The following is a 12,557-nucleotide window of genomic DNA, read 5'->3' as shown; positions in this document are numbered from 1 at the left end:
ACTAAGCCTTATTTGGTGAGATTAAAATGTGTCTCATTGGAGTCCTATAATAAGTCGCAGATTTGTGTTCTCAATCAAGTCTAGAAAGAATCGCTTTCCAATCTCAAAAACTAAGCCCTATTTGGTGAGATTAAAATAGAGAGTTTAAGCATCCCCTAAACGCGTACGTGTAGCTACCTTCCACAGTGCATTAGACTAATGCATTGTCAAAGGTTGCTACACGTACGCGTATAGGGGATGCTTAAACTCTCTAATGTGTCTTATTGGAGTCCTATAATAAGTCGCAGATTTGTGTTCTCAATCAAGTCTAGAAAGAATCGCTTTCCAAACTCAAAAACTAAGCCTTATTTGGTGAGATTAAAATGTGTCTTATAGGAGTCCTATAATAAGTCGCAGATTTGTGTTCTCAATCAAGTGTAGAAAGAATCTCTTTTCAATCTCAAAAACTAAGCCTAATTTGGTGAGACTAAAATGTGTCTTATAGGAGTCCTATAATAAGTCGCAGATTTGTGTTCTCAATCAAGTCTAGAAGCAATCCTTTTACAGTCTCTAAAACTGAGCCCTTTTATGTAAGACTAAATTTAGTCTCAAAGGAGTCCAATATGAAACCATTATATTTTTTAACAATTTTTGAGACAAGTCTGGTACCCAAATATCCTTGATCCTTATTTTAGACTTACTTTATAATAAAATAAGACTCTCATTTTGGTAAGGGATATTTCTGTGGTAATAAACCAAATTTAGCCCCCGAAAAGTCAATTCTCAAAGTGCAATCTAATCATTGGTGGGAACATTTGCCTTTGCAGAACTTTAAAATTGAAACAATTATGTAAAAACTGTTATAACCTTCCGTAGTAATTAAGGGACCTCCTGAGTTTCTATTCCAGGGGTGTAAGGTTACATAAAGGATTAACACCCTATGCTACCTCTGACCTTTCCCGTAGTATATAAACGTCGACTGCTTATCATTATTAAGTCAGTCTTTCTTCACTGCTAAGATGTAGTAGTTCGCTCGAGCGAAGGGCTTTGCCCTAGTATTGGACTTCATCCATTATTAGTAATTATGTTTAAACTTTAAGTTCTTTACTTTGTAGTAAATGCAAGTCGGCATTTAATTAATTAGTTAGTTTAATAAAAGTATGATTGAACCTAAGCAACAGTAGTAGTAATTCTTAGTATTAGCCAAGGCTTTTATGGCCACGTGGGGCGAGTTTAGTATTCTCGCAAGCGTGGTTACATAAATGGCGAGCTTGCCAGGACACGACGGATCCTAGTGTATTTAGATTTTGCTTTGGCTATGCTAAGCCTTAGTGTGATCGTAGTTAGTGAACATTAATTGTTGGAACTTAAGTAAGGTAGTGACTTGCGGAATCGGACTACCCGGGACAAGCACTAATTGAGTCTGGAGGGAGCTCAAAACCTTTCTTTAAGCATTAATTCACTACGATCACGATGTTCAATTCATGCTCCACTTCTTCAGAAGCAATTTTAATTACTTGGCTTATCTCAATGGGACACTCCCTAAAGAGAAGAACTTCAGTCAGCAATCAACGCCTACAGAGGACGATCCTGAGTCAAGCTCTTCAACGGACGGTGGTAGGGCCCATCACCCCCTGCGGAGACTTCCTCAACTACATCGTCTGATACGGCAGCTTCAGATCTGACTAACCTTAAGGCGGGTTTCCAAAAGCGCTTGAAAATCAAAAAGATTGAGCTTGAGCGTTTCAAAATCCGCGCGTCTCAAGCGCTCCTATAACTAGTGCCATCTTGCGCCGAAGCATAAGTATGAGCACAAGCGTTACCTGTTTCCAAAGAATCTAAAAAAGCTGCTTAGTTGGCGTTGCATAGTTCAAAAAATTCTGAATTCAAAATTAAGATTATCAACCAGCGGCAACGACGTTTGCTTATTAAACGGAATTTGTTGCTAATTCAGTTGTATTATCAACTAATTTCAAAGTTCAAACCAACAAAAATAAACGCCTATAGATTTACACATGCCCTCAAACTTTCAAAGGCTATTTGAATAGCAAAATACCTAAATAAAACTATATTGAACCTACTTGATAATTTCATTTCAGTTGCAATAAATTTGCAGTGCCATTCACAGTATCTATTTTCTTTGTCTATCCCAAATTGCTGGTTTATTTATAACTAGATAAGTATTTCTTTCACCACCGCCGTTTCTTTATTTCCCTGCTTACTTTTTAATTAATTTTTCAATTCGCGTTGTGTAGGCATCTTCACTTTCTCAATCCGAGACTTCGAGTCCGAACTTATAAAAACTTGGGCCTTGGCCATATGAAATTTGATCCTCATTGACCAAAACGTCTGTGACGTCAAGCTTGAACTGTCTAAGCTCAAGCAAATATCTACTCACGACAGATACAAGATTGACGCGATTTTCAAGCGCATGCGGGCTACTTTTCAATCGCACGCTACTTAAAAAGCGAGTTTCGAAATGGAGCTTAAGCGTAAACTTGAAATTTTCTTGAGCTCAATCTTTTACCTGTTCAAGCGTGTTTGGAAACCCACCTTAAGGGTATTTTACAGCTAAGAGCTAAAGAATAGATGATGAGAGCCATGCAACAAGATGATACTAGAAAACCACCTCGGGAGGTTTTCAACACCGTGTGTTATGAAGCTAAAAAACAGGCGTTGGAGGATGGATTGAGTCTAATGGAGGTTCATTCTATTTTTCCTGAGTTTAAATCCGTACGGTCAGCCCTGTACAGGGAACAGAATAAGCGCTTACCAAATAATCCAGCCCACCACCGAGATATAATACTTACTGAGGAATGGACGCGTCTTGCCGTTGGGGAACAGAGTGAGAACTTTTTACTTGTTGACGATGGAATAGATGATCGAATAATCGCTTTTGCCACTGATAAGTTTATGAAAATCTTATGCCAGTCGTCATGTGTTTTTATGGATGGCACCCATTATGCCTGCCCAAGACAGTTCCCCCAATTATATGTCCTTCACGGTTATTATAACGGTATAATGTTGCCACTTGTATATGGTTTACTTCCTGGACATTCGGCTTTGGTCTACAAGCGGTTTTTAAGCCTGGTCAGAGAAGCAGCTTCAGTTAGAGGATTTTCGTTTTCGCCCCCCAGTTTCCAAATTGGTTTCGAGGCATCCATGATATCTTCTCTCAAGGTCGTTTTTCCGGATGCGATCATTCGAGGATGCCTATTCCATTATAGCCAGGCAATTTGGCGTGCCGCAAGTACAAAGGGGCTATCGGTGGTTTATAAACAGGACGATGTCGTTCGAAAAATTATTCGTCGATTGATGGTTTTTGCCTTGGTTACCGTTGAAGAACACACTGCACTTTGGATCGAAATAGAAAAGGATTGTCGTCATGAAAACCCTAATGTTGTTTTGTTTTTAAACTACATGGTTGAGACTTGGATGGACAACTGCTTACACCCAACAGAAATGTGGAACCACTTCGGAAATTTTCAAATGCGAACGAATACCCACCTGGAAGGTTTCCATAACAAGTTTAATTTGAAATTAAACACAAAGCCAGCACTATTTCTTTTTATTGAAGAAGTCCGAAAATTGCAAATTGAGTACACGAACCGCAAATTAGATAAAGATGTGGGAAAAGATTTGCACGAAGTTAGTTTAGCGTATAAAAATATCAACAAAAGATACAGCAACGCGGTTAATAATTATCGTGAGAATGTTAAAAACCCATCGAAAAATAAAATAGAAATAGCCGTTAGGTTACTTGAATGTGTAGCTGGCAATTTCCACACTAAATTCTTATGTAAAAAGTAACATAATTAACATATATAATTGTGCCAAATAAAATTGAATATAATAGCATACAGAAAAAGTGAAAATTGGACTTGACTATTTGGGTATGGGTTAAGCGTTAGGTTAGGTTAGTAATATTTTATAGAAACTTAACAATTTTACGTCTTTTCCAAAATATTTATGTTTATCTTCATTGACTTCTCGAATAATATGCCTTTTCCAAAAAATTACGGTCAGGTTAGGTTTGGTTTGGTTAAGTTAGTAATATTTTATGAATCACTTAACAATGTTACGCCTTTTCCAAAAAAATACGGTTAGGTTAGGTTTGGTTTGGTTAGTAATATTTTATAAATCACTTAACAATGTTACGCCTTTTCCAAAATATTGATGTTTATCTTCATTGACTTCTCGAATAATATACTTTTTCCAAAAAATTACGGTTAGGTTAGGTTTGGGTTAGGAAGACGTCTCTTCCTCTTTGTAGCGTTTAGTATAGTAAAACGGCTGGCTTAAAGTATTTTCATGATGAATATAACATAAATTAATTAATAAATATAAGCAATTGGTTTTATTATGTCATAATTTGCTGATTTATTACTATTTTGTTCTTATAATCCTAAGTTTTAAAATAATAATTTAGAAAATGTTTGGATCTAGTGTTCATTATACGTAGGCTTTAAAGGGGATATCTCCTACATCGACTCTACCCCTTGAGCCTGATTTTCTTTCCAGTATAGCACCAATATAAATATATAGCAATTCAGATCAGTTTAGTTCAAAAATCATTTCTCCGTTTCTGGTGGTCTGGTCACTCTGGTGCATGATCACTGGCCAGGCGCGTCGTCTGCTAAATTGAAGAAGTGGATAATTAAAATATATGAGCTAATGTCTGGACTCTGGAAACCCTTGAATTTTCTTAGTGGTCCTGTGGACAACTGACCCCCCTCCGATTTAATTTTCAAACTGGTCATTTGCCCTGTGCCACTGCCTTATTTCCCACGCTGGTACTGATTGTAATATCAGCAGCGAGAATGTTATTATTAAATATTAACTACATTTAGCTAGTCCCTCTTGCTTCACAAATAAGTATGTCACACACGCTCATTTGTCTCAAATATATTAGTTCTTTATTGAAAATGTTAACAAATTTTTGTTTTTTTTGGAATCCACATCATAAAGGTTCCGGTTGAAACTATAGTTACGCACAGTAAAATACAGCCTAACCATGGAGCAAGTCAGGAGGGTCGACTCTAGCTTTGGCCTATTGTAACGGATTTTCGAAATGTGACCATGGCGCCCTTTTTCGTAGTTAAAACGGGGGATACTAATCCCTCGCCCCCGCGCATCTAATTATGTTCCGTAGGAAACCTAAAGCCGCTTCTGCCGTGCCTCTACTGGACATTTACGGAAACTGCCAGAGTCAACTGTCGACCCTCCTGACTTGCTCCATGGCCAAACTAAATCATAAAATCCCACTTGACACCCACCTCATCTGTCCAAAATAAGTCTAGCTCTTTTTTAGACTCTTGGCGAGGAACCTCATTACGAGTGAGGTTCAAGTACTGAAATAAATGGACAAAACCAAGTCTGCGATTTTTTTGCAGACTGAGTACAACAAATAGAATTTGTAAGACTTCAAAACAACTTTCTGCAATGTTGTATGTAGATTTTCAACTTCCCCTTCTGAATAAAGTGGGAAATGTGACATGTCCCTTTCCGCTCCAAGTTCGCAAGGTCCCTAGTAGCACTGCCGACGTAGGGCCTACATGGTCGGCCTTGTGTGTTACCGACGAGTTGGTAAAAAGTCACTGATAAGTCGGGAGAGAAATGGTTTGAAAGTCGAAATGTCCGCCTGGAGGGACGACGGCCCGTCGGTTTTCCTACTGTTTTGAGGCTACTATAAAACGACTGTTGGCCGACTATATGTCGGCGTCATTATGCCTACATAAAGCCGCACTCAATCCGACGATTTCGCGGCTTTTTAGTATAGGAACGGTAAATCGTCGGTAAAGGGCAGGTAGAGTAAGGGTTTGAGAATCGAAATGTCCGCCCGGTGGGACGATGGCCCACTGGTTTACCGACTGTTACGACACGAATGAAATACGACCCTCATACAACACTTTTTAGAGTCGACTTAACCGCCTGTCAGCAAGAGGTCCGACACTTTTGCGACGATCAAACCTTAACTCGAGGCCCGACGGTTTTAAGACGATCAAGCCTTAACTCGAGGCTTCATTCGCTTATAGTAAAGGATACTGATACCTAGTATTGAAATTTCTTTAATACATTTTCAACGAAAATCACTTTAGAATTTGTACTTTGAATATTTCAAGTAACATGCAGGTCAATTATAACAACTTCAAATATTAAACAATGTATTCGATATTACACGACTAGTCTAATGGAAATATTAGCTGCCTAGCTAATTGGTTTCAACGAAAAGTAAACTTTTTCAGGGCGAGTATAATATTTACATAAATTAAAGCATTTATTAATATTCATTGTTAATATCTTCGATGTGGCCAGTTACTATCTCTTAAAAACAAAAATCTTAATGAAAAATATTATTATACGCTGCCAGATTTTTTAAGGAAAAAGAAAAACATACAATTCTAAAGGGTATTATTTCACACATTTTTCTCTTAAAATGTTTGAAACCGCATAAAAATTCTGTAACTAAAACAAATTGAGATCTATTTTGGAATTCAGTTTTATTTTCACAACCAAAAATCTCTAAAATACTTAATATATAAGGTTTTTGAACTGCAAGTGCCCCAAAACACTTGCTTCTTTTATATTCAAACAAAGAAACTGAAGGTATACATAAACGTTTAAGTTTTGGTTTCACTTTATAGGGGTGTGGTTCCCAGCAGATGAGAAGCTAGGTAAGAAGCAAAGGCTTATGCATAAACCTGGCTCTAAGAGGTAGATAAATTGATAATTCAATAACAAAATTCAAACCTTACGTGACAAACGAAGACGTTTCTAGTTTATATAGTGTGACCAAGAACCTTAGCGATGAAAGTTAGCAAGCCTAGAACTAATCATTTTCGACCACAAAAATCTCGTTTAAACATTCTAACGACTCAGCAGCGTCAGAGATACTGGAAAGGCTGACTTGCTTTCGCACTAGCAGCGCCCTCTTCGATGATGACGTGCATGGCGTTAACTAAGTTACGCCAGTAGAACAGAGGCGTGTCACCTGACCCGAGAAATTACAGGAGGGAAAATTCAAACTAGAAAATCAGATGTGTTTTCTTGCTTTGCAGTTTTTTGAAAGGTTATGTTTCTAGTGTTGCCAAAAATATAGTATTATCAACTTCTAATTGTGGGTCGAAATATAGTATAAGTTAAATATTTAACAAAAATATTTTGGTGGCATATGCTGAATAGTAAAAGTCAAAAAAAAAACCGTCCCACGGAAAAAGAAGGCCTACCAACAACTTCGTTTATCATTTTACTCTTTTTAAACGTGACAATACCGACTAGCGGGAAGGAGTTGGTAATCAATTGGAAAAAAATAAGTAGGAATTTTCTAGACGGTAGGCAAGCCTACTTCAAAACACCACAGTTCCAACTGTAGGATAAATGTCGGTTACTAAACGGCCTAAGAATATTTTGCTTTTAATTTTACTCTTCTTAAACGTCACAATACCGACTAGCGCGAGGGAGTTGGTAATCAATTGGCAAAAAATGTGTTGGAATTTTCTAGACGGTAGGCAAGCCTACTTTAAACCATCTCAGTTCCAACTGTCGGCTAAATGTCGGTTACTAAACGGCATAAGTATAACTTTGCTTTTACATTTACTCTTGTTAAACGTCACAATAACGACTAGCGCGAAAGAGTCGGTAATCAATTGGCAAAAAATAAGTTGGAATTTTCTAGACGGTAGGCAAGTCTACTTTAAACCATCTCAGTTCCAACTGTCAGATAGATGTCGGCATTGGCAACTAAAAGAAGTAGTCGGCTCCATGAGTGGGAAAAGTGTCGGAATACGCATGGTACAGCCGACTGGACCGTAAACCGACTATTCGACCTTTAACCGACTGTTTTGCGGAAGGCTTGTGCTACTGGGGACGTGCTTCAAGACAGACCTAGGAAAAGTTATTTCAAAATTCCTACCTCTAGATGGCGCTACCACTGCGAGTATCGCCGTATTCCTCCAAGTTCTTGTCCCTTTCCACTCCAAGTTCGGAAGGTGCTTCAAGAAAGACCTAGGAAAAGTTATTTCAAAATTCCTACCTCTAGATGGCGCTACCACTGCGAGTATCGCCGTATTCCTCCAAGTTCTTGTCGTATTCCTCCAAGTTCTTGTCCCTTTCCACTCCAAGTTCGGAAGGTGCTTCAAGAAAGACCTAGGAAAAGTTATTTCAAAATTCCTACCTCTAGATGGCGCTACCACTGCGAGTATCGCCGTATTCCTCCAAGTTCTTGTCCAAGTTCTTGTCGCAAGACTGAAACCAGTTATTTAATCCATACCGCCAGAAGGCGACACTGCTGTTAACCCTACTAGTACTAGATGCTACTAATAAAACAATGATTCAAAGTTATATCTTAAGTTTAATGAATGAGTTTGACTCAGAATCCCAAGTCAAATAATACCCCATTCAAAAACCCTTGGTAGAGGCCATCTACAGAAGGGAATTCCGTACGTATACGTGTAACGCAGCAAGAGGGGAGCACGCGCCTATTGCCAACTCCCAAATAGCCATACTGCCATAAAGCGAAGTTGCAATACGCCCCAAACCGTTTATTGTCATTCCCCATGACTAAGTCATTACGATGCCGATAGTACTGGTAGCGTAGGCGCATCATTAAAATTATCACAATCGGTTCCAAACACAGCATTTGGAACTGAAAACTGTTCGAAATACAATTTTCCACATGGCCGCAACAAACATTTTCTACCTCCAGCGGCATATTGCGACAGTTCCCACAAACACACCACCTGTCTTCAGTTGGTTTATCCGATTTAGTTGGGGCCTTCACTCGGACAGACTTTCTCTCCGACCTCCGTTTCTTGCGGCCATCTCGAGCAGCAAGGCCTTCAATTGGCTTGGCAGGTTATCAAGTCACCAGAGTCTTTGGTACTTTCATACAAATCTTCAGATTCTTCTGGATAAAGGACTATAAAAAATTCAAAGTAGAAACATAAAAATTGGGCTTTAGTTGATAGTCTTATAGAAATAATAAAAATTGCATTACTCTTATTTAAAATGGAAGTGGATTCTGGCACCATCTTTGATAATTGGAGGGCAAACTCCTCCAGCGTGCGTCTATCCAGACCATTGATTCTTTCCTAAAAAAATTGTTTAATATTATAACCTACTCCTCACAGAATATTTTTGTTCCTAGAGTAGGCCGTTTTTGACAAGCTCATCTGACCCCTTGAAACAGTTCTCTGAAACAAACCCCTCTCCATATAGCTCGTGTTTTCTCACAGGTGTCGCCAATGGCGCTAAACTTTCATTTACACAGCCAGTAGCATTTCCTTTCCCATTCTTATCCCCCTTTACGCGAAATTATGGCCTCATTAAATTCAAAGAATGGGCTTCATTATGAGTAAAAGTGAAACAAAATCATGTTAAATATATTTAGTACCTTCAGGTTTTCATCAATTTGGGCCACTGTTTGTGCCATACCCTCTTCGTTTTGGGGCATATCCTGAAAAGCCTTTGCCATCCTCAAGTCCCCGGGTGCTTTAAAAATTTTCTTTGGTCGCCCACGTTTTACAATACTGGCCTTTTGACTATCCAAGACTTTTTTTTCTAGTTACAAGGATGTAATTAACAAGGACCAAAAACTCCACTACCCTTATCTAATACAAAAAATTCATACTTACAACTACTGTAATTTTAAACTTTTGCCTAGGAGGCTCATCATTAGATTAATACGTTTTTACTTGCACATTTGCTATGCATAATAATCCAGTTTAAACTAACTTCGTCAATGCCACCATCTTCCGAAGAAGTTTCTGTTTCGGATGGACAGTATTGGAGTTCATCTTCATCCTCCAAATCAATGTCAGTCATCTCACTGATCTCAGGCTCAGTACAGCGGGATGACCGAGGTTCCTTACATTTCGACTTATTTAAACAAGTTAGCTGTTTTCCCCCAACGACACCGCAGCCACAGAGTTCGGAACAGATCTTACTACCCTTTTTGCATGGGCATTTTTTGGATAGACATAACGACTTACAATTACACACATTAGTGGCGTCCCACGAATTAACTTCATTTAAATTCATTATAGAAGATAAAAAAGTAAAGTAGTAAAATTTAAGGAAAACCTATCTACCAACCACTTTACAACTCAAATACAATTTGAAATTTTCCAACCCTGGCGCCAGCCATCCTGGTAAATCCCTATGTACTTATTTTACAGAAAGAGAGGTCCCTGGGGAGCAATATCTGAAAGGCAGGAGATAAGAGATCAGTTCAATAGCCATCCTGCGTTCAACCCTATTGCTTGGACTGAATGGAGCCCTTACACCCCGCCCCCCAATGTCAAGCTAAGGTGACGTTTTACCTAGGCACTGACTTCACAACTGAGAACTAAGATAGCTCTATAAAGTCCCCTATTTCGGGGAGGGGGGGGTGGAAACACCTGTAGCTGTTTCAGAGCTGGCTATATACTGTACCCCTCTCTTGGTAGGTGGAATGACAAGGGAGATTAGACATAGTGGGATGTGTTGAAAAACTTATGGGATCATTTATTTTCATTTGAATCTACTTTCATGCAAAAGTATCAATTCTTCTTTGCTTGGCGCATTTATCATGCATCTGTTTTTGTGTATACGAAGGGGATGATCTTGGCCCAGCTCAATTTTTTTTTTTAAACTTCCCTGTAATATAAAATTTAATTACTAAACCTGACCTGTAAACCTTTTGCAGTTCCTTGAAAAGTTGAAATGGTTAATTATCATTAATCGGTCGTTTGGTAACTTAATTTCCAGTAATCGCTCGTCTGGTAACTTAATTACTAGTATTCGGTCGTCTGGTAACTTAATTTCAAGTAATCGCTCGTCTGGTAACTTAATTACCAGTAATCGCTCGTCTGGTAACTTAATTACCAGTAATCGCTCGTCTGGTAACTTAATTACCAGTAATCGCTCGTCTGGTAACTTAATTTCCAGTAATCGGTCGTCGGGTAACTTAATTACTAGTAATCGGTCGTCTGTAACTTTATTACCAGTAATCGGTCTTGTGATAACTTAATTACCAGTAATCGGTCGTCTGGTAACTTAATTATCACCAATCGGTCGTCTGGTAACTTAATTTCCAGTAATCGCTCGTCTGGTAACTTAATTACTAGTAATCGGTCGTCTGGTAACTTAATTTCCAGTAATCGCTCGTCTGGTAACTTAATTACCAGTAATCGCTCGTCTGGTAACTTAATTACCAGTAATCGCTCGTCTGGTAACTTAATTACCAGTAATCGCTCGTCTGGTAACTTAATTTCCAGTAATCGCTCGTCTGGTAACTTAATTTCCAGTAATCGCTCGTCTTTTAACTTAATTTCCAGTAATCGCTCGTCTGGTAACTTAGTTACCAGTAATCGGTCGTCTTGTAACTTAATTACCAGTAATCGGTCGTCTTGTAACTTAATTACCAGTAATCGGTCGTCTTGTAACTTAATTACCAGTAATCGGTCGTCTTGTAACTTAATTACCAGTAATCGGTCGTCTTGTAACTTAATTACCAGTAATCGGTCGTCTTGTAACTTAATTACCAGTAATCGGTCGTCTTGTAACTTAATTACCAGTAATCGGTCGTCTTGTAACTTAATTACCAGTAATCGGTCGTCTTGTAACTTAATTACCAGTAATCGCTCATCTGGTCATTTCTTTTATTAGTGTGAGAGTCCTTTCCAACTTAACTTGTTACATCACACAAGGCTGGGTACCTTTTGTTTTACAACCACCTCGAAAATTAGACCAAATAGCTTTAAAGGTGTTAAGATCATAAACTGATTCTTTACAGCGAATATCCATGCTAAAATATCGCAGATTGGAATAGATTGGAATAGTTTCGAAAATTAAAAATTAAACTAACTTAAATTTAAATTTAATCAATGAAAATTGAAAAGCAGAAAATCTAAATATCTTTTTTGTTTTAGCTGGCAACCACTAATTTGCAATAATCATCCTATCTTGAACTTAATTCCCACTGTTTTAGACGAAGTCAGCATGCTGTGATTTATGCAAACTAGCAAGTGTTAGGTTCAAGTAACTTCCAAATGGGTTGGCGTACGACAAAATGTCATACCACAGTTTCGCCTTATATTGGCCCCAGGAACCCAAATACTTTCGCTCCTACGTCCATTTCAGATACACCCTGTATATAAATATAAACCTAAATCCCTAATATTGAATGATTGCCACACGTTTTGAGCGTGGACGTTGTCCTCTTGACTAAGGGGTTCATCTCTTAGATCATTATGGAAGCACTCTATTGGAGGTAATTGTTTCTCATTGAAACGCTCCTCTGAATCCTTGTACAAGTAGGTATAAACACCCTTTCGGATAAGAAATTTAGCTTTCGTTTGGTTGAAAACAGAGTTTAACAAAGGGAATTTAGTTTGACCACCTTCCGCTTCATTTGAAACTAGAGTTTCAAGGGAAGCTGGAAGGAAACGAATGCTGTCGATGAATCGAAGACTACCGAGCGAGAACGATATATACGTCTCGCTATTGGACGCGATGCAATCAATCTTCATCTTTTTAATAAGGCTTATATGGTGCATTTTAGGATGCGCGTCATATCTGTTATATACATATATATATTT

General features: G+C 38.3%; 1 protein-coding gene and 1 long non-coding RNA gene across 2 annotated transcripts; one reads left to right on the top strand and one right to left on the bottom strand.

Annotated features, from left to right (window-relative positions):
* Positions 1 to 2,571: 2,571 nt before the first annotated feature.
* On the top strand, positions 2,572 to 3,789 carry LOC149716514 (uncharacterized). Its single transcript, XM_089844883.1, has one exon. The coding sequence runs from the start codon at positions 2,572 to 2,574 to the stop codon at positions 3,787 to 3,789; it is 1,218 nt and encodes a 405-aa protein (XP_089701009.1).
* Positions 3,790 to 8,309: 4,520 nt separating this feature from the next.
* On the bottom strand, positions 8,310 to 9,559 carry LOC149716513 (uncharacterized). The gene is made up of 3 exons (XR_016371630.1): positions 9,371 to 9,559; positions 8,975 to 9,068; positions 8,310 to 8,896 (listed from the first exon to the last, which is right to left on the bottom strand). It is a non-coding gene; the product is annotated as an uncharacterized LOC149716513 (long non-coding RNA).
* Positions 9,560 to 12,557: the final 2,998 nt, after the last annotated feature.

The sequence above is a fragment of the Phalangium opilio genome, unplaced genomic scaffold, assembly GCF_054372755.1.
Source record: "Phalangium opilio isolate 3A_F unplaced genomic scaffold, DU_Popi_V2 ptg000009l_1, whole genome shotgun sequence".
Classification (NCBI taxonomy): domain Eukaryota; kingdom Metazoa; phylum Arthropoda; class Arachnida; order Opiliones; family Phalangiidae; genus Phalangium; species Phalangium opilio.
This window is presented reverse-complemented; position numbering and strand designations above follow the sequence as displayed.

Bases quoted from the DNA above. Each gene is read 5' to 3' on its own strand.
- LOC149716514 (XM_089844883.1), top strand. From the start codon at position 2,572: ATGAGAGCCATGCAACAAGATGATACTAGAAAACCACCTCGGGAGGTT.